Source organism: Papio anubis, chromosome 13 (genome assembly GCF_008728515.1).
Source record: "Papio anubis isolate 15944 chromosome 13, Panubis1.0, whole genome shotgun sequence".
NCBI classification, from domain to species: domain Eukaryota; kingdom Metazoa; phylum Chordata; class Mammalia; order Primates; family Cercopithecidae; genus Papio; species Papio anubis.
Genome location: NC_044988.1, coordinates 29320527 through 29346317, shown reverse-complemented (window position 1 = coordinate 29346317; position 25791 = coordinate 29320527). Strand labels below are relative to the sequence as shown.

Sequence of the window (25791 nt, the reverse complement as noted above, 5' to 3'; positions counted from 1 at the left end):
AGGACTTCCCTTAGAGGAGATTGGGTGTGTTCAGGGTGGTATGGCCGTAGACAGGACTTCCTTTAGAAAAGTCATGTCTTTTTTCTTTTTTTGGAGGGAAGGTGTTATGTAAACAAGTCAAAGATTGTCTCTTTGTATTGGCCCTTGGGTTGTTTGTTTATTCACTGTAGACTGGTGCTGATCCCTTAGCTCATGCCAAACTCAAATTTTACCATGACGAGTCATTTAAAAAATAGCCCAAATAAGCAGATTTTCATCCATTTAGTGCCTGCCTTCTTTGCAGATCCCATAAAACCTCAATGGACAGCTGTTTCCTAATGATAAGATAGAGCCTTGCAGATACAGGGCCCTAAGCTGCTACAGCTCTTGGAGCTCTCTGACACACAGACTCCCCACTGTGCTGTGGAGCAGCCTCACCCAGATCTATAAGCTTCTGCCCTAATCCTCCTCTCCCCTGGGAGTTCTCCTGCTCCTCTGGATGGCGCCCTCCTCACTGCAAGCCTATGGCTGTTCTCATGCTGGGAGGAGCTTCTGCTCTTATGCAACCCTGTCCAAGTGCTGCTCAATGAAGCCTGTATGTCACTGTTTTTTATAGTCCTATCCTTTTCCTTGATCAGCCCTCAAATCCCTCAAACCCCCTAAGGAGGAAGCTTCTTATTTTAAAACTTAGAAAAAATAAAATAAAATAAAATAATAAAATAAAACTGACGAAATTAGGACCCATAAAATTGGAAAAACTTACCTAAATTCACTAAGTGACTAACCACAGAGAACTTGGTGGTGATGGGAGAGGTGGTGACGGTGGTGGAGGTAGGTAGTGGTGATGATGGTGACAATGGTGATGGTGGAAGAAGTGATGGTGGAGGTGAAGGAGGTGGTCATGGTGGAACTAATGGTGGTGATGGTGGAGGAGGTGATAGGAAAGGTGATAATCGCGAAAAAGTCGACAAATCGCAATCATCATGTCATCGGCGATAAATCCGGCGGCGTCGTAATCGTCGTCGTCGGCGTCATCGTAATCGTCCCGAAATCGTCGTAATCGAAGAAATCGTCGAAAAGTCGTAAATGTCATCGAAAAAGTGGTAATAAATGTCATCGCGTAAATGTCGTCGGCTCCTAATAAATGCGTTAAAATGTCAGTATCATCATCATCGTATCGTCGAAAATCATTAAATAAATGTCGTCGTAAATCGACAAATAAATATAATCGGTAAATGTCCGTCGTCGTCGTATCGTCGGCGTCATCCATCCGAAAATCATCGTCTCGTCGCGTCAAATAAATGTCGTCAAAGTAAATGTCGTCGCTCAGTATTTAATCGAAGAAGTCGTAATCGTCGAAGAATCAAATATCGTCGAAAAAGAAGAAATCTCATCGTAAAGTAAATGTCATCCGTCAAAATCGTATCATCATCCGTCGTTATCGTCAGTCGTAATCGTAAATCGTCAGAAATCATCGTCGTCGTCCGTAAATGAATCGTGAAAATAAATAAATATCGTCGAAGAAGATCGTCGAAATGCGTAATAAATGCTTAATCTAATCATCCATCATCGTATCGTCGCGTCGTCGAAAATTAAATGTCATCCCGAAAATCATCTCGTCATCGTAAATATCGCCAGAAATCAATGTCATCGGCGTAAATGTCACGTCGGCATCATCATCATCGTCATGTCTCGATCATCATCGAAAAATGCAAAATAGTCGTCAATCAGAAATGAAATCTCGTCGAAGAAGAGTCACGTCGTCGTGTTAAAGTAATAAAGTAATCGTCGAAGAAATGTCATTAATCGTCGAAAAGAGAGCGTCGTCGTATCATCATCCTTCGCTAATCTGTCGTCGAAAATAAATAAATGTCATCCCGAAATCATCCAGAAAAATCGAAGATATCGTCAATCGTAAAGTAAAATCGTCATCGTAAAGTAAATGTCGTCGAAATCGTATCATCGAAGAAGAGTATCTCCGTCGGCGTCGTCGTATCGTCGGCGTCGTATCGTCGAAGAATCGTAATATCATCGCGTCGTCATCATCGAAGTAAATATCCCGTCGCGTCGATAAAGTAATCGTAAAGAAATAAATAAATTAAAGAGTAAAATTAATTAAAATAAATAAATGTCATCCGCGTAAGTATCGTCGAAGAGTAAATGTCGTCGAAAATCGTAATCGTCGAAAATAAATGTCGTCGGCATCATCATGTCGTCGTCATCATCCCGGCATCGTAATGTCATCATCGTCATCATCGTCATGTATCGTAAATAAATGTCATCGAAGAAAATAAATATCGTCAATCGTCATCGAAAAATCGTCGTAAATGTCATCGAAACAAATGTCATCATCGTCCCGAAATAATGTCGAAGAAATAAATAAAATGTCGTCATGGTGGAGGTTGTGGTGATGATGAAGGAGGTGTTGGTGGTGGGGAGGAGGTGGTGATGGTGGAGGTGGTGGTGATGGTGGAGGTTGTGATGATGGTGATGGTGATGGTGATGGTGGTGAGGTGGGGTGGTGATGGTGGAGGAGGTGGTGATGGTGGAGGTGGTGTTGGTGATGGTGGTGGTGGTGGTGATGGTGGAGAGTGGTGATGGTGGAGGTAGGTGGTGGAGGTGATGGTGGGTGGTGGTGATGGTGAAGATGGTGGTGGTGATGGTGCAGGAGGTGGTGATGGTGGAGGTGGTGGTGATGTTGGTGGTGGAGGTTGCAGTGATGGTGGAGGAGGTGGTGACGGTGGAAGTGGTGGTGATGGTGGTGGCAGAGGTTGCGGTGATGCTGAAGGAGGTATTGGTGATGGTGGAGGAGGTGGTGATGGTGGAGGTGGTGGTAATGTTGGTGGTGGAGGTTGTGGTGATGGTGGAAGGTTTGATGGGTGGAGATGGGTAGATGATAAGGTGGCAAGAAGGTTCGCGGTGATGGTGAAGGAGGTGTTGGTGGTGGGGGAGGAGGTGGTAATGGTGGAGGAGGAGTGGTGATGGTGGGCCGAAGGTGGTGATAGTGGGCATAGGAGTGAAAGCAATGGTGGTGGCTGGTGGTGGTAGTAGCAGTAATGATGGTACCACTAGTGGCTAGGTAAGTATGGAAGGAAAAGATGTAATAATAACTACTTTATTTATGTTACTATTGTTAGGGTAGTTTGTGGGGCGGTATGGATAATTCCATTTAAAAGGGTGGAGGGATGGTACTGATAAATGCACTTTGTTTATGGAAATATTTGCTGTATTGCTCAGTGAAAGTGCAGTATCTCTGAATGAGTTTTGTTTAAGAACACTTCAAGGGTTCTTTCAGGTCAGAACATCACAACAGCAAATTGGTGAGTACTGAAGTGTGAAAGAGACCTCAGACTGGGAGCTTGAGGACTCCTCAAAGATTTAAGTACTGTATGTACATGTTAATTTTCTGTTAAAATATTAGCAGAAGATTCAGGTCATATCACAAATTTTAATTCCCAGAGATGAATTTGTTGACCCTTCTACACTGGGTTGGTAAATGCTCCAGGAATCAAGGTAAACTAGGTACCCAAGGAATGTCCATGGCACAGACATGAGGGATGTGCTACCAAAACACAGGATGTGCAGGACTCACACTAACTGGGTGTGAATAAGACAGCATACCATGTGTGAACATCACATTACATGAGAAAGGAACAAAATGGCTGTGGAGGATACTGGTTGCAATAATGTCTGATAGAAGTTTAAACACAAGCCCGATCCATGAGGGAGAGAAGGTCATACAAGAGAAAGAAACCAGGCTGATGTTCATCTTTTCGCCTGTTCATTTCCTTAAAACAAACAAACACCCAAATCATTTGTGGGTACACTCTGAGTTGGACTCCCAAGGTCACTGGTGAGAAGAAAGTTAGGAGGAACCCCAGGTCCTATTGTTTCAACCACTGTCCCTCACAATGTGACACTGGGCAAAAGTGGTTAGTCTCCTTTAACTAAAGCCATGACTGTGAGGTTGAATCAAGTATTATTCATACTGTTAATATTTAGGTGCATTTCCTTCCAGTCATTTTTCTACATGCATGTTTTATATGGTGGCCTACTTAGCTCATTCTCTATATAATATGTTGGATCAAATTTTTTTTTTAATATCTGGTAACTATTTGTTTTGTAACTATTCTCTTTTTTTTTTTTTTTTTTGACAGTGACAGAAAGTACTTACTGTGCTGTTGATGGTTCTTAATTTTTAGGATTATTACAGAAAATTCAATCAGGATAAAAGAATTAGTTTTTCACCTAGAAATGTGGCTACACAATTAGGCAGCATTTCCAGCCTAAGAGTCAGTCCTTACTGCAGGGTGAATTCCTCCATGAATCCCAATTAATAAGCCCGCAGCCTATTTAAAATTTTTTTAATTTGTCCGGGCCGCGGTGGCTCACACCTGTAATCACAGCACTTTGGGGAGGCCAAGGCGGTGGATCACCTGAGGTCGGAGTTCAAGATCAGCCTGACCAACATGGGAGAAACCCGTCTCTACTAAAAATACAAAATTAGCCAGGCATGGTGGCATGCCTGTAATCCTAGCTACTGGGAGGCTGAAGCGGGAGAATCGCTTGAACCCAGGGGAGGAGGTTGCGGTGAGCCAAGACCGGCGCCATTGCACTCCAGCCTGGGCAAAGAAGCTCGTCTCAAAAAAAAAAAAAAAAAAAAAAAATTTAATTTGCATTTATTTCTCCAGTGCTCATATTTATGAGGGATTTTACAGTGCTTCAGAGCAATCTGGGATTCAGTTTTTCATGTTTATGTCCTTTATTCTCAGAATGACACATCAATTTCCTTTGACACTATTAAAAATATGGTTTGAAACTATTTTGCTCTTTTATCATGTAATTTTCAAATTCAGGCCATGCTGACCAGTCAAGTCACTGGGATGGATGGAGACCTGATAAAGGGGTTGCCACAGTGTCACTAAGAGGTCCTTGAACTCTCTCCACATTCTCCACGTGGTCACTCCTCCTGGGTGGTTTACATGACTCAATATCTGGATTTAAAATCTCCAGTCTTGGCTTTACTGCTGGCTGCGTGTTACTTTTGGAAATTTTATCAACCTCACTGTGCCTTATTCTGACACCTGCCAATATGGAGATACCATTGCTGTTCCAACAAAGTTTGCCATGAGGAATAAACAAATGAAAATCTCCTGAGCACTTGATACTATGCAAATTCTCAATAATGACAAAGCTATTAATAATAAACATTGCTTCCTAAGATTTTTACAGCTACCTTTTAAACATTTGATTTATTTCATTTATATATTTTTTAGCTTTTATTTTGAAACAATTTCAAGCTTACAGAAAAGGTGCAAGAATAGTACAAAGAACTATTGTATACCCTTTAACCAAGCTTATCAGTACTTGACATTTTGCTACATTTGTTTCATCATTCCATGAATATAAAAACATGTTTTTCTGAACCATTTGAGAATGGGTTGCAAATATCATGCCCATTTACCCCATAATACTTCAAGGTGTATTTCCTAAGAGCAAAAATAATGTCTTTCATATTTACATTTTTCTTTTTTTTAGACGGAGTCTCACTCTGTCACCCAGGCTGGAGTGCTGTGGCACCATCTTGGCTCACTGCAACTTCCACCTCCTGGGCTCAAGCGATTCTCCTGCCTCAGCCTCCCGAGTAGCTGGGATTACAGGCACGTGCCATCACACCTGGCTAATTTTCTGTATTTTTAGTAGAGACGGGGTTTCAACATGTTGGCCAGGCTGGTCTCGAATGCCTGACCTCAAGTGATCTGACCACCTCAGCCTCCCAAAGGGCTAGGATTACAGATGTGAGTCACTGCACCTGGCCTGATATGATAATTTGAACCATAGTCCATATTGTAATTTCTTTTTGTTTTTTTTGTTTGAGACAGAGTCTTACTCTGTCACCCAGGCTGGAGTGCTGTGGCACCATCCTGGCTCACTGCAACCTCTGTCTCCTGGGTTCAAGCAATTCTCTTGCTTCTACCTCCCACTTACTGGGATTACAGATGTGCACAACCATGCTCAGCTAATTTTTGCATTTTTAGTAGAGGCGGGGTCTCACCATGTCACCATGTTGGCCAGGCAGGTCTCAAACCCCTGGCCTCATGTGTGCAATTTCTTTATAACAATTTTCCAGCCCCATATCAGGGTCTAGTCCAGTATAACATACTGCATTTAACTGTCATTACAGTTATATTTTAATTATTGTTTTTAAATGATGCTTATTTTTCTCTGATTATAAAAGTAATATATGTTCCAGGTAAACAATTTAGAAAGTAAAGAGTAAAATACAGTTACCTTCTGTGGTTTTACTAAAAGGGCTGCAATTTCCGAGGTGACCACATTAACAATAGTAGTTATGTCATCCATGAAACGGTCAGAAAAACGAGTCCTCCGAAAACTGTCCCGTTTGTCCATGTTATGTACATGCTGGGCCATGCTTTTCACCTACGGAGGGGGATGGGGGAAATGTCAACACGGAGATTGGTGACCTGCTTGTACAATGCGGCAAAGGGGGAAAGACTCACAAAAATGCTAACAATGGATTTTCTGACACTTTATCTTTGCTGGTGGTGACCGAGCAAGCTCTGGACTAAAATGCTGCAGACACACCAATGGTTACCATGGTGGCGGGAGGTGGGAAGGGTGTCCTCTTTTTGACCCCAAGTCAGAGGCTCCCTTCTTGCTGCTGACAAAGCCAGGAGCTTAATTCTTTAGCTACAGTGTTCTCAACTGCCTACTTCCTGGAAGGCAGACCTGAGCTGGGCTCCTGTAACCAGTTAGGTGTCCTCTATCATAGGACAGAACACATGACATAGGAAGAAACTGTTTATCACAAGGTTCTTGATGCGAACTGAAATCTTTTCTGTTCCTGAAACTACAGTAAGGAGAACAGGGGAGAAATGTTCCTTCTATCTTGAGTTTCAGTGTTTCTTGAGGGAGCACAGTTTTTCCAGAAACAGTTCTATAGTTTCCAGCAGTTATCTTCTGCTCCTGTAAATTTTAGCTATATTATACACTGAGCAGGAAATCTTGGCCAGCTGGAAACAGAACCACTATTTACAACATTGCCTCCAGGGGAAACATTACCTCTAGGGGAAATTTTGAGTTCTATAAGTCTAATTTGTAGTTACATACATAGTGCAGACAGTCACCAATTGACACAAAAATATCTATATACAGATTATCTATCTATCTGGTATCTCTATATAGATATCTTTGTGTCAATACAAGTACCAATTGACACAAATTGGTATATTGACACAAATTGGTGTATATTGTAGTTACATATATAATGCAAACAATTCATCAACTGACACAAAGATATTTATATACAGATACATCTATATGGATATATACATATAGTATCTATATATAGATATCCTTGTGTCAATTGGTGACTGTCTGCATTATGACTAGAATAATACTGTCTCAATGCCTACCACAATTTTAAATCAAGATCATGCTTATTTTTTGGACATCTTGGGGCCAGGAGATTCACAGGTCAATATAGGCCCCCCTGACCCCATCTGAGGTTGAGTCTTATCCTTGTTGGAAGTTGCTTACACTATTAGGAACATGGGGAAGACTAGGAGGTCTTGTGGTTGGATCCCTACACTCTGAGGTCATTTTCGTGAATGTGTCTAGATTAGTCAGAAAGCCACTGCAATACTACTACTACTACTACTATTACTACTACTACTACTACTACTACTAATAATAATAATAATAATGGCACTGGAAGTTGAACTACCCACATTTGCCCTCTGTGTTTGGACTGGAAGAAGAGGGGACTTCTGTTCCCAGGAGCTACATGAGAGGACGTTAATGCACAAACAGCAGAATTCAGTTTCTAAGGATGCATGCAGCACTGGCAATTTTTGTTAGCGTGGAAACAAATAGATAGAAAAAACAAAGGGAAGGTAAAATAAGAAGAAAAAACCAGAGACGCAGGCTTTATGTGTTTCATGTTTTCAGATAATGCCATGGCCAGCTCAGGGAAGACCTTAAGGACATCAAATCCTAAAGCTCAGTGTAGAAACCATGGTTTCTCCTCACAGTGGCATCCTGTTTGGTTTGGGACACGGAGATAGGTTCATATCCCGCAGGGCCACATGCACCTGGTAAGAAGACCTGAATGAAGGGTGAGAACTGAACCCCCATTTTTGTCTGAAAAAAGCCTCTCTCTCACTATGTTCCTAACAAAGGACTTAAGAAGACAAGGCCTCTTTGTTTTGGGCAACACCAATCCTGATTCTGGGCAGGCTAAGCACCCCAGCACTAAGACTTTCAGAACTCACTGCTGTATTTGGCTCCTGTCTGCTGAGTTTGGCCATTCTACAACCAAATAAATAATTCTCACAATACCACACTTCCAACTAATGGCCTCTTTCCAGACTGTCAGCAGTTTGCCAGCTACTGTGTCCTCTGGATCTCCAGAGAAGAACATCCAGTAGAAATGCTGGTGGAGGCCTGGCCCATTATTTGTAGAGTGGGGCGAGGCACAAAAATATTTTCCCCTATATGGTCCTTTGTGGCTCATTTAGAGTAGGGGTACCTCTAAAGAACCCCTTAATGTGGAACTTCATGTCCTGAGTGAGTAAACTAGGTCACCCATTTATCTCTATTTCTCCAAGGTCTGGCTCGGCAGTTTCTAGAAGCACAGGGATTTTGTTCATTAGCAAGTATGAAATTCACCCAAGGATTGCGTTTAACAGCTCTAATGCCAAAGTGGTTGTTCATTAGCGCTTGGGCATTGACACAATAGAGGGTGTTAAATTGCCCAGGTTGTTGGCTAAGGCCAAGGAAGCTGTTGTCTTTCTTAAGCTTCTTGAAAAGAAAAACAAAAAACTGTTTTGGTTTTCAAATAACTTCCTGGGCATTGGTCAGGCAAATGCATAAACAATGCATGAAGAATCGGGCACCTTGTCTGAGTCTGAGATCAATTTCCTTGCAAAGTTCTGGCTGGGGGATGATAGTTTCCATTTGCCTGTACCCCAGCTCCCTGATGGATTTCTTGTCCTTCTCTCTCTGTCTGTGAATGCTGGGAAGGGGGTCTGAAGGGATCACATCACTCAGGCCCCCTTAACCTTTGGCTTCTGTTTGGAGTTGGCCAATAGGAGCACAAACAAGGGGATCAGTAGGTGGGAGAACAGAGAGGCCCAGGTAGTTACTCACTTCCACTGCCCTCATCCCTGCTGCAGTGGGGTCCTGGCAGTGGCAACATTTTTCTAAGGCCCCAGCCTGGGGCTCCTTTTATAAGACTGTCTCATCTGCCTCCAGATTTTTCTAGGCCCCAGTTACTCTGCTGTACTCTTGATATTTTAGAGCTAGCATAGAGAAAGGCTTCTGCCAGCTGCTGCTCCCTGGGGGCTCTCACCAATCCTCATTGGCCCCTGAACCTCCCACACATGCTGAGCAGAGTCCTTTTGATCAACGCTTTTCAGTTAACCCTTTTGGGCAATGGAAACTCTGTACTGCCAGGACCTGACAGACTTAGGGTTTAGGCTGCTGGTAGAACTGGTGTCTTGGGTGATCTGCATGTTGACAAACCCCTGCAATATGCTTAGATTAGCAGGGACTTTCTTCCCAAAAAACTTCATCTGTTTACCATAAGAGACTTCCTAGAGGTAAGATGGGCCATGTGCTTTAGCTTACGCTTTCTCTCCTGGGCCAACCAAGCCCTAGCAAATAAATGTGCAAGGCCAAAAGCAGTTAGGGGCAGTGAAGTGGTACTGCTGAAGCCTTTGACTGACTTGGAGACTCTCCTTATGGCCACCACCCTTCCTCCAACCCCAACTGTAAATTTGGGATAATAAAAGCTCCTCCTGCCTCAAGATTGCCTAATGATTACATTAGATAATGCTTTAAAATGCTTAAAACACTGCCTGGCACATATAGAGTAAGATGCTCAGTACATTTTTGATGTGATTATTCTTTCTCCCATTGGTATGCCAACTATTACTGGGATTCTATGAAGAACAGCGTCATCATTACACCTGCAGAGAATGCAAACTTCCTTTGGAAAGAAAGCTCTAAGATGCCACATGGAACCACTCAGAATTAGCAATGCTGAATGCCACACTGGGAATGAATTATTTGTATGAATTATCCATAGCTGGATTATTACGACCCAAGTGAATCTTCTTCTTCTTCTTCTTTCCCACCCACCACCACCCCTGCCTCCTCTTTTTTTTCTTTCTTTTCTTTTTTTTTTTTAGAGACAGGGTCTCAATCTGCTGCCCGGGTTGGAGTGCAGTGGCATGATCATGGCTCACTGCAGCCTTGAACTCTGGGGCTCAAGTGATGCTCTTGCCTCAGCCTCCTGAGTAACTGAGACCACAAGCATATGCTACCGTATCCTGCTAATTTGTTTATTTTTGCAGAGCCAGGCTGAGTGAATCTTCTTTATGGAGAGACATGATGGTGGGTGGGATGTGTAAATAGAAGCAGGATATAAAGTGTATGGGGTGTTGGTTCTGATACTTCTCAAGTCTCAAGAAACAAGAGCAGAATGGGTTTTATGGCCCAGTCCGTTTCCTGCCAGAGCACGGAGTTCATATCTCATTGCTAATGCTCTTGCCCCAAGACTTGTGAGCTGCAGCTGCCACCTTAATTAGCTTAGCTTTTAGAATGAAAAAAATTCTGGTGTTGTCTGGGTACAAATTCCAAAAGACCTGTAGCTCTATTTAGGACTCAGAGAACAGAGGTGGTGTGGACCAGTGGATCATTAATAGGTTTAGAAGTCACCTGAGAAGACAGGTAAATGCACAATGCTGGCCTCCAGCCTCCTAATTTTAGTGCTTTGAGAAAGAATCTCTGCTTTGTTTTTACTAAGCACCCCCAGGTGGTTCTGTGGCAAGGATTTGGGACCATGCTTTGGGACCCTTCTCAAACTAGAGGTTGGGACTTTGCAAAACTTCATGGAATTTGAATCCTGGGTATTTTTCTGTGGCACGAACCTGATTTCTTCTGCACGCTATTCCACATTGCTTCCTGTTTCCTCCCCAGTGGATGTTTCGTTTTTGTTTCCTTTGCCCCTTGTTCTGTGTTCTGTTGTTCAGCATCTCTCCCTTTTTCTTAGGCTTCAGCTTACATATAGAAACCAGAGCTTAGGTGGAAACCCTCCCATCTCTTTAGACTCTCTCTCTTTTTTTTGAGAAGTCTCGTTTTATCGCCTAGGCTGGAGTGCAGTGGTGCCATCTGGGTTCACTGCAACCTCTGCCTCCTAGGTTCAAGCAATTCTCCTGCCTCAGCCTCCTGAGTAAATGGGATTACGGGCACATGCCACCAGGCCCGGCTAATTTTTGTATTTTTAGTAGAGACGGGTTTCGTCCTGTTGGTCAGGTTGGTCTCAAACTCCCGACCTCAAGTGACCCGCCTGCCTCAGCCTCCCAAAGTGCTAGGATTACAGGTGTGAGACACCACGCCCAGCCTAGACTCTCTTTAAAATATATATATATATATATCTATGATTCACTTAATGGGACAGGGGAAAGAACCCAATGAATATAAAGCTAACACTATCACTAAATCTCAACCTACTCCAAATCCTCCAAATTGTTTGCATATATATTTTTATATAGTTGGTGTCTGTGTCTTTAGACCTTTTCATTCAACATCATCTCACTATGCATCTCCACTTATCAACACTGATGAAATGTTTATTTTTAGTGCCTCTATGGTAAAGTCCTTTTAATTCTGTTAATAATTAAACAAAAAAATAGTTATCACTATTATTCCCCTAATTTTAAAATTAAGGTATTATGGCTATACCTTTTGCTTTTCTGCTCGAATAATGGCAGAAGTCTTAGGATAAACAGATATACAAATTTCATTCTGTTTTCCAACAGGTATTAGTTGGGCCTTGCACGGTACCAAGCAGTGTGCTGAGGCTAGAGATGGGATAATACACACGAGAGACCCAAATCCTAAAAATCTAATAGTTGAGACAGAGAAAACAATTAGAAACTGTGATAAGTGCTAGGAAGGAAATAAATAGGGTGCTCAGAAGGAAAATAATAGAGGAAGATATATTGCAGTATAAGGTGGTCAGAAAAGGCCTGTTAGAGGTGCTTCCACTGAAGCTGAAATCTACAGAGAAGAATAGAAACTGTGTGTGTTGGGGGTGCGGAGGTGAAAGCTAGCAAGCAGGAAGAGAATCTGGAAAAGGCTGTGAGGCCAAAACAGCCTTGGAATCTTCAAAGCACCAAAAGAGGACCATGTGGCTGAATGACGGGGGAATGTGGCATGAGATGAGGTTAGAGAGGGAGGTAAACAACAAAATCATACAAGGGCTATTTAGGCCATGATAAAAATTTGTGCTTTCTTCTCAGTGCAGTGAAAACCATCGATGGGTTTTTAAAAGGAGCATGACATTCTCTGTTTAGTATTGGCTGCCATGTGCAGAATGGGTGGGCCAAGGGCAAAAATGGATACAGGCAGGAAAAAGAGGGTGTCATTGTGAGAGGCACATGAGAGAAGATGGTGTGTGGCCAGGTGGGGAGTGGTGAAGGTGATGAGAACTCACAGGACAGAGATAGATTTTCATGGTAGAAGCAACACAATTTAGTGGAAGAAGGATGGGGAGGGGTAAGACATTATTAGATTTCAAAAAACCATCCCAGGTTTTCAGCAGGGGCAACTCAATGAACAAAATGTCAATTCCTTTCTGCCTTGTGCTTCTCCTGGCCTATTGAGTGTAGACACAAATGTGCAAGAGTCTCACCAGAAGCTCAAAGAAGAACCAGGCATACTTGAAGACTGTTTCTCTCACCATTCCAGTGCTGACCACCATCTGGAGGGCAAGCTCCTCGTGGAAATGCTAAATAAGAACCACAAAAATTAGGCTGTGATGACAAAGGCTATTATTATTCACCAACACTTCTTTTCTTTTCTTCCCCCTCTCCGCCAATTTAATAGCTTGTTAGTTACTGAAGCATGTGTCTTAGATGTTCTAGGCAGTAAGTGGTGGATGGCAAAGTCGGTGCTGAGATCACCTGAGACTGGAGGACATTTCGGTGGGTAGAAGGCTGAGGTCAGTGCTGCACAGGACAGACAGGTTTGAAGGAATGGACTCAGCCTGGAAGTGAAACTCTAGTCTATGGGGGAAACATTTTGGGTAGCCATCAAAACTGGCACTGTTTTACTTTCCTCTCAGGTCCTGCTGAAAACTCTGCGTGACCACGTGCAAGCCATTCCTCTCTTTGCTCTCAGTTTTCTCATCCATAAAATCAGTTGGTTGGTGGCAGCAGTTCTCAAACTGGGTTTTTTTTTTTTTTGAGATAGGGCTGCACTCTGTCGCTCAGGCTGGAGTGCAGTGGCGTAATCTCATTCACTGCAAATTCCCTGGCTCAAGCAATCCTCCCACCTACTTTAGTCCCAAATAGCTAGGGCTAAAGGCATACGCCACCAAGCCCAGCTAATTGTTTTATTATTATTATTTTTGGTACAGATGGGGTTTCACCATGCTACCCACTTAGTCTCAAACTCCTGAGCTCAAGCAATGCACCTGCCTCGGCCTCCCAAAGTGCTGGGATTACGGGAGTGAGCCACTACTCCTGGCCTCTTTGTATCAGAATCCCTTGGAGGGCCTGATGAAACACAGACTGCTGGGCCCCACCCCCAGATATTCTGATTCAATAGCCTGGGAATTTGCATTTCTAACAAGTTCCCGGATGCCGCCGCTGCTGCTGCTGCTGCTGCTGGTCCAGGGTCACACTTTGAAAACCACTGTCTGGATGGTATCGAAACGCTCTGGGAGACTGGACAATTTTTGTTTTTATAATGTCAATATGGCATTGTGGGAAACAGGATGGATGGGGGTTTATGAGAGGATGTTGTGCTCTGAAAGGCATAGCAGTATCAGCCTTAACTCACAGCTTCTAAATTTCTATGTCCCAGGGCCAGATGCTTGGAAAGTCCCCTAGCTCCACTTTGCGTCTTCGCTTCCCTTCAAGTCACCTACTGCTCAGCAGCAAATGGCGCACATGGTGACTTACACCTTTCCCATTCTCCAGCGTGTCTGGCTATGTGTTCACGTTCCTGACAATCATTTTGATGAGGAAGAAGTTCAAGAGTGAAGATAGGGCAATCAGTCCATTAAAGAGTGCTTGATAATGTCCTGGTCTTAAAATAGAAAGCCTTACATCTTGGGGACTCCCTCAGTCCGGGGCAAATGAGAACAGTTGGTCACCCTAATTAATGCCAAAAATGAGGTCTAGGAATTTTCTGTGGTTTTCTTTCATCTTATGCCCACAAAACCTGGAATAAATATAAACTCATTTTTTTTTTCTGGTTAAGAAAGTAGGCAAGAAAGCCAAAGCTATCTGAACACCCTAATATCATAGCCTTATTTGCAAATTAAGTTTTAAAGTCAACACCTAAAGCAAAAACTGATTACAGCAAACATTGCTCTTGACAGTTGTTTAAATTATCCATAGAGGGCTAGGTGTGTTGACTCATGCCTGTAATCCCAGCACTTTGGGAGGCTGAGGAGGGCAGATTACTTGAGGTCAGGAGTTTGAGACAAGCCTGGCCAACATGGTGAAACCTCATCTATATTAAAAATACAAAAATTAGCCAGGTGTGATGGTTCACGGTTGTAATCCCAGCTACTTGGGAGGCTGAGGCAGGAGAATCACTTAAACTTGGGAGGCAGAGGTTGCAGTGAGCCAAGATTGCACCATGGTACTCCAGCCTGGGTGACACAGTGAGTGAGACTCCGTTTCAAAAAAAAAAAAAAAAAATTACCCACAGGGTCCAGTATGCATGCAACCCAATGTACTAATTCTTGTGTACATTAAAATTTGAGAGCTACTCAGCTAAACTAAAAGATGACAAAGGGAAAATCTCTGTATACATGCTTGGGTATTTTAACCAATTAGATCCCCAGTGGGTTAGTGGTGATGAATGGAGACTGCTTAGGTGTTTCAGCTTATCGGTTGGTTTCACTTCATTTTGTGAGGTTAGTCAAACCTTAATAATTTTAATACACATTAACACATTTGTTTGCTGTTGTGAGTTTTAAGTAAAGCTGTCTCACTTGAGAGAGGCGTGGGGTTGAGTTTTAATCTAGCAGGTGGTCTAACTGTGCACATGATATAACTGGACAACACTTTGATCTTCTCATTGTAGGAAAGATATGCTCCCCCAGCTTCAAAGATTGCCTCTAGAAAATAGGTCAGTTTGTCTGCCAGGGTCTTATGGCAAGAAGAGATTAGATAAGGATAAGCTGCTTCTTAAAGTAATTTATGCTGCTTTCTGGGCAGCATTATTACAAGAACACCTTGCTCTGGAGGTTATATGAAATAGCCAAGTAGCAAAACCCTGTCTGCTAAGCTATTAAGGAAACATATTGGCCACACTTCCCTTTGAAATAAAATGTCTCTATCCTGGTCATTTCAGGTCAAAACATGGCAGTTACAAAACCAAACAGGACATGGGTTAAAGAAATCAGGCTGTAGGCAAATAATGGTTTTTAAGAAAGGAAAATGGTATAATACTTATAACCAGTCACGGCATAGGGCCTGTGATAGCCTAATTCTAAATTTTAGAGCAAGTGGACAAATCTGTTTTTAGCCTAACCATATCTTTTTTCCACTTTTCCTTTTAGAGTTAAATCCCGGTACCTCTCACTAGACATATGGTGCCTGGAATACCGCAAAGTGTATAGCACCAGGCCCCGGCCCTCCCACACTTGATCTTTCCCTCATCCAGTCCAAAGGGAGCCTTGGGGAGGCTCATTCCCTCCTTGCCTGTTTAATAAGCATTACCCTGTGATGTGAGCTCTTGCAAATGGCTTCCTGTGTTATCCTTTGTAATAAGCGTATGTACTGTTTTTTTTCTTTTTTTGAGATGGAGTCTCATTCTGTCGCCCAGGCTGGAGTGCAGTTTCACAATCTCAGCTCACTGCAGCCTCCACCTCCCATGTTCAAGTTATTCTCCTGCCTCAGCCTCCTGAGCAGCTGAGATTACAGGTGCCTGCCACTATGCCCAGCTAGTTTTTGTATCTTTAGTAGAGAGGGTTTCACCATGTTGGCCAGGCTTATCTTGAACTCCTGACCTCAGGTAATCCACCCACCTCGGCCTCCCAAAGCGCTGGGATTATAGGTGTGAGCAGCTGTGCCCCGCCATATTTACATTTTTAAATGTAATTTTACATTTAAAATGTAAAATGTACTTTTACATTTAAAATGTAAAATGTACTTTTACATTAAATGTAAATGTACTTTTATTACATTTGTAATGTAATAATGTAATGTAATAAATACATTACATTAAAAACTTCAGTAGCTACTATAATGGTGAGACTCTTCGGTGCCTAGAAGAGAGGAAACTTGGGGCAGACAGCTTTTTTCAACTCCATCCCTCAGACCACACAGGCTGTGACTATGATTGGGGATTTTATTGCTTTAAAAACCCTGGTAAGCAGTTTAACAGCTTTTAAAGTTTCTGAACTCATAGGTAAGGCTGATTGTGAAGAATTACAAGGAAGCATCTCATATTACTTTATATAGTATTGAAACAAATGATACCTAATTATTGCCATTCACTTTTGTCAAGGATGAACTGTCCCCAGCTTTCTCTCTACTAAAAGGAGGCTAATGCAGTGGTTCTCAAAGTGTGGTCCTGGACCAGCATCAGCTGGGAACTTGTTAGAAATGCAAATTCTTGAGCCTCCAGCTCAGATCTATTGAATCAGAAACTCAGGGGGTAGGGTCCAGCGATGAGTTTTAACAAGGCTTCCAGGTAATTCTGATGCATGAGAAAGTGGAAGAAACACTGAGTTAAGGGGTAGTTAGGTGGTCAAATGTGGGGTAAACGACAGGGCTGCAAAAGTGTGGGGTGTGTGTGCGCGCGTGTGTGTGTGTGCGCGCGCGTGTGTGTGTGCGCGCGCACAACAGGACCAGGCAGGGGAGCACTTTGACTATTTTCAAGCACAGTGTGAGGGCATGAGGAAGTCCTTCTGTTCTTATCCCGTGATGATCCTCACATTGCTCTGTTCGGTACCTTTTTGCTGGCTGGCCTTGGGGCTGTAGTTGAACTTGGAACATCACTATTGCCAGAGCAATAGTAAGACATTCGGCTGCAGTTGCGATCGGCCATCTAAAACACATAAACCATGGCTTAACAGTCAACCAACCATGGAAAGGTAAGCCAGACACCTGGAAATCACAACCTCAGAATTCATTGTTTATGCATTTATTTTTTCCTGGTTACAAAGGTAAAATAATTGCTATAAGTAAATATAAAACAAAGCAAAGACGGTGAAGTTATACCTAATTCTACTTGCTCTTGAGATAATCCCTGTTACTAGTTTGTGTGTAGCAACCTACAGTTAAAAACTATTTAAGAATCTGGGGTGCTGAGTAGTCCCTTCCAACATTCTAGGAGTCTGTGACTTCAGGGGACGCCAGGAAAAAACGTGTGGGAACAGTGCCTCTCTGTGGTTTAATATGGTACTGCACCGCACTGTCTCCCACACACCAATACATTGTCAAAAACTACTTCCGAAAGGAAGTGGAGGGGTCACGCGCTATTAAACATTTTCTCCCCGTGCTACAAAATAATTCAAAAACTGTTAACCCTGTCCACATAAAAATTTAATATTTTCATTTTTATCAAAGAAAAATAGAAAGATCTAGGCTGTCAATAATAGCTGCAGACCACTTTTTTCCTGGGTGGTCAGAAAGTGGTATTGCTGAAAGGGGTCTTCCATATGAGGCTGAACCATGGTGCGCTGGCAAATGTTTAACAACCAGTTGTCAGTGGGGTAGGGCTAATTTGTAGCATCTGCCAATTTCTGTGCCATAAATACTTTCATCATAGCTGATTTCAATCTGCCAACATGATGTCATGGAAATGCAGTTAGGGAGACATGTGCGGTAGCAAATCGTTATATAATATTTCCATCACACAGACACAGTAGACATAAAGAACGAAGAACTTAGATATCATAGCATCCAACGAAATTATTAGGAAGGGACTAGGTTTAGCTTTTCAAAGTGAACTTCTAATTTTGGAGTAGTTATTTATATAGTTATTATTAGATTTACAGAGAAGTTGCAAAGTTAGTATTTCTGATATGCCTTTCATTGCATTTCTCTTAATGTTAATATCTTTTATGATAAGGTACATTTGTCAAAACTAAGAAATTAGCATTGATATGTTACTATTAACTAAACCATGAACAATTCAGATTTCACCAGTTTTTGTACTCATGTCCTATTTCTGTTCCGAGATACAATCTAGCATACCACATTGCATTCAGATTACCTTTGTTTTTAATATAACCTATTTAATTTTAAGTTTATACAATTTAATTTTAACAATATCTGTTTCAAAACTGGCTCAAAAAATTCTGGAAAACTAAGCAATCAGCCTTTGGGAACAGGTATGAACTCGCTCTAGCACATCCCTGCACTGATTTTTGTAAGTCAAAAAGGATAGAATATGAATAATTCCTGATGGCTCAAACTATAGATCATCAGCATCTCAGGGGGTGAATCCAGAGTTTTTTTTTTTTAGACGGAGTCTCACTCTGTCACCCAGGCTGGAGTGCAGTGGCGCGATCTCAGCTCACTGCAAGCTCTGCCTCCTGGGTTCACACCATTCTCCTGCCTCAGCCTCCTGAGTAGTTGGGACTACAGACACCCATCACCACACCTGGCTAGTATTTTGTATTTTTAGTAGTGACAGGGTTTCACCGTGTTAACCAGGATGGTCTCGATCTCCTGACCTCGTAATTGGCCCGCCTCCCAAAGTGCTGGGATTATAGGCGTGAGCCACTGCATCCGGCCGAATCCAGTGTTTTTAAAAGATCCAGGGTAGATGGTTCTTAAGTTCATCCAGGGGTCAGGACCTCTGCAGAGATGAGGACAGGAGGCCTAGCACAGTTAAATGACTTTCCCACGGCCACACGGCGGGGCAGTATCGGCGCCCAGCCCCAAACCCTGGTCTCCAGATTTCCTTCCTCATGCCACACTGTGTCAAGCGGGTGGAATTTGTAAGGGTGAAACTGTGTCTGTGTCTAAACCTAGAGATTTTCATTTCTCTTAATCAGGGGAAATGGTATTACTCTAAAAGCTCAGCCACCCTGAGGACACAGATCACTGGAGAAAAACTTCAGGCTAAGAATTCCTCGTGGTAGCTTTGTGAGTAGACGAAAGACCACTGGATCGTATACTCCATCTTTATAAAAAGGGTGAATTTTATGGTATGTGAATAATATCAAAATCTTTAAAAAATTCCTAATGAGAGACAATCTACAAAATACCTGATCATTACTCCTCAAAACTGTCAAGGGCATGAAGAACAAAGAAAGTCTAAGAAATTGTTCCCAGCAAGAGGGGCCTATGGAGGCAAGACGGCAAAATGTAATGTGGCATCCTGAATGGGATCCTGGGACAGAAAAAGGACACTGGAGAAAAACTGAGAAGTGGTGAATAAAGATGAACTTAATGAATGATAATATTGCATGAATATCGGTTCACAAATTGTGCCAAAAGTACCATTTTAATGTAAAATGTTAATAACGGGGAGACTGGGTAGAGAGTATCTAATTCTATAACTCTAAAACTGTTCATGATAAAGTAAAACTTTATCATGAAAAAAATAAAGAATTCATGGAAGGAAAAACAATATAGGGCAAGTCATCAACCCTCTCAGGATGTCAGTTTTTATTTGCTTATAAAATTTGGCATTGCTCCTTGGGATTTTTTTTTTTTTTTGGAGATGGAGTCTCACTCTTGTATCCCAAGCTGGAGTGCAGTGGTGCAACCTCGGCTCACTGCAACCTCCACCTCCTGTGTTCAAGCAATTCTCCTGCCTCAGCCTCCTGAGTAGCTGGGATTACAGGTGCCTACTACCACGCCTGACTAATGTTTTGTATTTTTTTTTTTTTTTTTGAGATGGAGTTTTGCTCTTGTTGCCCAGGCTGGAGTGCAATGGCGCAATCTCAGCTCATCACAACCTCCGCCTCCTGGGTTCAAGAGATTCTCCTGCCTCAGCCTCCTGAGTAGCTGGGATTACAGGCATGTGCTACCACGCCTGGCTAATTTTGTATTTTTAGTAGAGATGGGGTTTCACCATGTTAGCCAGGCTGGTCTTGAACTCCTGACCTTGTGATCCACCCACCTTGGCCTCCCAAAGTGCTGGGATTACAGGCGTGAGTCACCGCGCTTGGCCAATTTTTTTGTAATTTTAGTAGAGATGGGGTTTCACCATGTTGGCCAGGATGGTCTTGAATTCTTGACCTCAAGTAATCCGCCCACCTCGGCCTCCCAAAGTGCTGGGATTACAGGCGTGAGCCACTGCGCCCAGCCGCTCCTCGGGATTTTGTTTTTTGTGAGATAATCAATCTGTGGATGTTAATGAACGTAAGAGGTAGATATTAAAGCAACAAAACAAAATTAAAGGCAACCTTTCTAGGTATCAAAAGTTAAAGCTATTTTTTTTTCCTTGAAAATAAAATGCATGGTTCAGCCACATGACTGCACATGGCTAAACCCCTGATACTCTAAAACGTTGCTACCCGAGTTAAGCAGTTCTCAGCAAATCCTCAGATGCTGGTCTTGCTGCCACATCTGTCAGAATGGTCTTAATCGGTTCTAAAGAACGTTAATCACTCCAAAGCTGAGCATGAAAGCGTCTGATCAGCACAGTGGGCAGCAGCACTGGTTGCTTTTGTGTTATTTCTCCAAGTTTTAGTTAAAAAATAAAAAAGCCTGTGTCCCCTTCCAGGGTTTGCCACCTTTCCTACCTTTGAAGACATGACGTTCTTCACTTCCTCGTCCGCTGCGGAGTGTGTCCCCGCGAGGTCTGGGTTACTGCTGCTCATCACCCGGGCCTGCAGCAGCTTTGAACTCACAGCAGCAGCTGACGTGCGTCCATAGGTGTGGTAGCGAGGGTCGGGGAGGGCAGTGGGAGCGCCTGCACCCCACCAGGCAGAGACATGTCAACACACAGGGGAACAGAATCACTCACGGAGTTTAAGAAGGAACTGAAGAGGGATAGGGTTGTTGAAAAGCCACTGGATTAGGCCTTGGAATTAGGGTCTTCTTAGCAAACCCTGGTTGGGGCAGGGAGGCAATCTTTTGGAGAGAAGTAGATGGGGCATACGGCACCAAGGAGTGGTGGAGATTGTGGTAAACAGCCGACACATGCTTCTTACAAAGGCAGGGGGTACTACTGGCTCCAGTCTATTACTGCTATCGGGAAATGGACCCCAGGGTTGCTAGAGCTTCTGATTTCTCATAGCTAAAAATGTGGATATTTTTAATTTATCAATATTGAAATGATGACAACTTTACAATTCATGCAGTGAGGTTTTCTCAGATTCAAAAATCCATACAGTCATCTGAACCTTGTGAGGATTACTGTATATGATGCATATAGCTGTTTTTCATCCTTAAATGTTGACATGTTTTCACAAGTGGTTATGGGAGTCTATGAGATATTACTATTTATTTATTTATTTTTTTGAGACAGGGTCTCACTTTGTCCTCCAGTTTGGAGTGCAGTGGCACGATCTTGGTTTACTGCAACCTCCGCCTCCCAAGTTCAAGTGATCCTTTTGCTTCAGCCTCCTGAGTAGCTGGGACTACAGGCACCTGCTACCATGCCTGGCTAAGTTTTGTAATTTTTGTAGAGATGGGCTTTTGCCATGTTGCTTAGGCTGGTCTTGAACTCCTGAGCTCAACTGATCTGCTCACCTTGGCGTCCCAAAGTGCTGGGATTACAGGCGAGAGCCACCGCACCCAGCCACATCACTAGTATTTTTAAAAACTCAATCAAATTTTCAGATTTGCTAGAAATGAGGTTGCACAGACCAACAAAAGTGCCATGTTTATTTGGGTCTGCAATTTTGTGAACTCACTGATGCTAATGTTTATATCATGCTGACAAGAAGTTCTACTTGATTATTACCTATGTAAATAATTAAGAAGAATTGGGGAAATGCATTACTATTATTTCAATAGTTTAGTTTGAGGGAAATGTGAAAAGGGATTTTTTTTTTAATAACAAAAAGTTTAAGAACCACTGTCATTGGATACATCTTATTTCCTTTATTATACTAGAATCCTAGGCATCAGTCACCACTTCTCCATCTTAAAAAAGAGATTCTCAGCTGAATCATAAATTAGCAAGTGGGTAAAGACCAGTGAGGGATTATCAAATGGGCAGACCAAATAAGTGTTTAGAGCATAAAAAGAGGCAAGGGAGGAAGAAAGATCTATAAAGAAACACATAATTTCAGCATTCATGTAAGTTTTGTATTGTTCTGAAAACTAAAATGGAATTTTAGGGTGTTTGTTTGTTTGTTTTAAGAGACGGGATCTCGCTGTGTTTCCCAGGCTGGAGTGCAGTGGTGCCATCATGGTTCACTGCAGCCTCCAACTCCTGGGCTTCAGTGATCCTCCTGCCTCAGCTTCCTGAGTAGCTGGGACTACAGGTATGTGCCACCTTGCTCTGCTAATTTTTATATTTTTTGTAGAGACGGGGTCTCGTTATGTTCCCTGGGCTGGTCTCCAACTTCTGGCTCCAAGTGATCCTGCCATCTCAGCCTCCTAGAGTGCTGGGATTGCAGATGTGAGCCACTGCACCCAGCATAGGATGTTTTATTTTGGATCACACTGCAGTGGGGTGGAGGTTGTGATGCCCTGCCCACAAGAGTCCCACGCTCAGGGCAACTCTACCTGACTTGGGCACGTCCCTTTGCAGCTCCGGCAGGCGGAAGACGTAGTGCACGTACGAAGCCAGCAGGCAGTTCCTCCCATGCTGGTCCTTGCTCAGGTCCTTGCTGTTGTGCAGACTGTTGGCGATGGCCACCACGGACTCGAAGGCAAACTGGGAGAAGTTGGCTGAGGAACCAATAGAAAAATGGGTAGTCCCACAGCTGGTCCTTAAGGAGACCGAGGTGGAAGTTTCTCCAGGACAGTGACAATGAGTCCTGACCACTGATCAATTTAACTAGGCCTGGGAAGAGTAAATGGTTTTGGTGAGCTCTGGCATGCTGGCTCTGAGTACCACAGATGCCTTCACATTCCCTCCTTTGACCTTCCTCCTCCTGCCACTGAGTAGCATGGATGGTTTTTAATGACAAAGACATAAGACTGTCCAGATCCTCCCTCTCTAAGCCAGGTTGTACACGGATGCTACTCAGTGGGGGCTGCAGACGGACATGACCACTATCACCTGGTTGCTACTCAGAAATGCAGACTCTCAGGCCCCACCCCAGAGGGTGTATGAATCAGGCTCTGCATCTTTACGAGATGCCCACGTGACTGTTGTGGACACTATGATTTGAGATGTGGGGCACAACGCTGATTCTTGTACAGATTAACCTAAAAATGTTTGCCTATCAAGTCATTCCCACAGTAGACCCATGCATATTTGATTTCCTGCATAGAGCCTCTTGTTCTGGTGGCCCACGCCTACGTAGTTTAGCTGCGATCTACTTATCTAACCTTGTACCCTTTTTGGCTCAGTTCAACTTCCCTTTAAATGAGGCAGTCATTGTATTGTCTCATCATGCCTGCTCTCTTACCTCTGAGACTTTGCTCATGCTGTTGTCCTCACCTAGAAAGCCCTCCTCACTCCTATCCACAAAATCACACCAACCCTGTGAATCTCAGCACAAGTCCCACCTCCTCCATGAAGCCGTCCGACTCCACACAGTACAGGGCTCAAGTGAAACTGAGTTACGTGATTCTCCAGCTGTTTCTGGTGGTAAACTGTCTGTCTGTGAAAGCCGGAATCCCTCCCATGCAAAGTGTATTTCTCCTATTTTTTGTGCCCCCGCTGTGCTTTCCATTGCATAGACACAGAATAGGTTCTAAATAAATGCTCGTAGACTAGCCACCTCCACTTACTCTGCCTGTGCCAACACCACGTGGTCCCCACACCACAAGGTGGTAACTTGCTATGGAGAAGCTGCTCAAAACATATAAATATTTTGTCTGGTGAACAAGTCTGTATTAACTAGCTGGAATATACAAAGCAGTGTGCCACATATGTGGGGGTGTAGAAAGCAATCAAAGGAGGGCAGAGCTCTGCAAGAATCTAGCTGGAGAGGCAACTGCTACATGGATGAAAAGTTAGCCTCCAACACAGGACGTTTGAGCTGTGGAACCACAAAAGATGCATCTCAGGGTGCAAAGCAGAGTGAGAGATTAAGAGGACACGCCCCTCCCTGGCTCTAAAAGCTCCCTTACTTCATTGTCCCAGCCCACTTCCACACGTGCTTATGTTTCACCACCAACCGTGCTATTGACTTTCTTCCTGACACTCCCACACTTTTCTGGTTCTCTGCTGTGCCACGCTCATCTCATTGCCCCTATTTTGTTGGTTTTCACTCTATCCCTTCTTCAAGGCCATCTCTTCATGTGGACCTCCTGCATCCTCCCAAATGGATGTTTTCTCGCTCTCTCCTTTGATACCACCCTCCCCACCACCACTGAAAAATTTAGCTGTGTCCCTTTGAGGACCCCTGTCCTGTGCTGCTGACTCTTTGCCATATTATAAGTCCTCTAAGGTCTGAGACACTCTTGGTTATTGTCGCAAAGCCTACAACTTTTAGTGCAGTACTGGGCATATGGATGGTACCCAAAAGACATCTGCTGGACTGGACAGCAAAGAGCTATATAGGCACAGCTGAAAATGGTGGCAAATAAAGATGCCCTACACCAGCCAGTCTACCCTGGAGGAGTTATGAGAACCACTGGACCCTGGTCATGCCTCCAGGATAAGCTTTTGAGATGATTTGTAAGGGAAAATGTACACATTGTATTTAGTGTTAATTTGTTAAAAGCAAGCATTTGAAACAGACTGTAAGAGAGAGAACAGATAAGTTCTAGGGGGAGGGATGAATAGGGAGTGACTGCTAAAGGGTATGGGGTTTTATTTGGAGCTGATGGAAATGTTATGAAATTAGATTGCAGCGATCATTGCACAACCTTGTGACTATACTAAAAACCACTGAACTATACACTTTAAAATAGTGAGTTTATGTTTTAACTTTAAAAATTGATCACATTGTGTTTCAATTTAGAGAGTTCCTTCCCTCCATTTAACACAGGTTGTCTTACTCTAAAATGTTCCATTTCCTGTTAGTCAAGAAAACAAAAATATCTTCAAGGTAAAATGAATTCCTCAATGACCAGAAATGGAATTTGAAAGACTGCCTATAATCACTTAATAAAGTTTACAAAAAGCTATAATATTAAGAACCCTATTTTAATGTTTCTTTTTCTTTCCAACATGCAGAGTGTCAAAAAAAAAAAAAAAATAGCACAAGACTTGGCCTCCCTTGAACACACATCATCAGTGGAAAGGAAGATCACATTGTCTCTGGATTTCTGGAAAGTCATTCTTCATTAAAGAAGGCAATGCTTGCTTGCTCCTGCCTCCTCCCAGCCCAGCCCTGCAGGTTCATACCTGTCTGGCCAGCGATGACCATGGGCTGCACGGACAGCTGGAAGAGCTTGTCCAGCACCAGGTGCAGGAAGAGCACGAGCGGCTCCAGGCGGGAGGAGTTCAGGCAGATGATGCTGAGCTTCAGCTCGTGCTCCAGCGCCATCTCGCTGATCTTCTGATCCAGCACGCGGATGGGGAAGGTCACCTGGCTCTCCAGGGAGTGGCAGAGGGTGAAGAACTTCTCCAGGTGGTTGTCCTGGGAAGGGAGAAGGCAGGTCATGGGGTTTTATATCATCATTGTTCACCAGTGGATTCATAAACACAATTGAATAGCTCTTTATGGATAGAACCTCTTATCCAGTGTTTCAGACCAGAAGGCCTAAGACATGATGTTTCAGACTG

General features: G+C 43.2%; 1 protein-coding gene across 1 annotated transcript in view; it reads right to left on the bottom strand.

Annotated features, from left to right (window-relative positions):
- DOCK8 (dedicator of cytokinesis 8) overlaps positions 1-25791 on the bottom strand; it is a 239907-nt gene that overhangs the window by 62154 nt on the left and 151962 nt on the right. The window contains exons 20-25 of the mRNA XM_031654757.1: positions 25411-25645; positions 22671-22835; positions 20735-20904; positions 16984-17079; positions 12701-12796; positions 6195-6420 (exon numbers count right to left, since the gene is read on the bottom strand). Of these exons, the coding sequence (XP_031510617.1) occupies positions 6195-6420; positions 12701-12796; positions 16984-17079; positions 20735-20904; positions 22671-22835; positions 25411-25645 (988 nt within the window). The remainder of the gene's footprint in view (positions 1-6194; positions 6421-12700; positions 12797-16983; positions 17080-20734; positions 20905-22670; positions 22836-25410; positions 25646-25791) is intronic.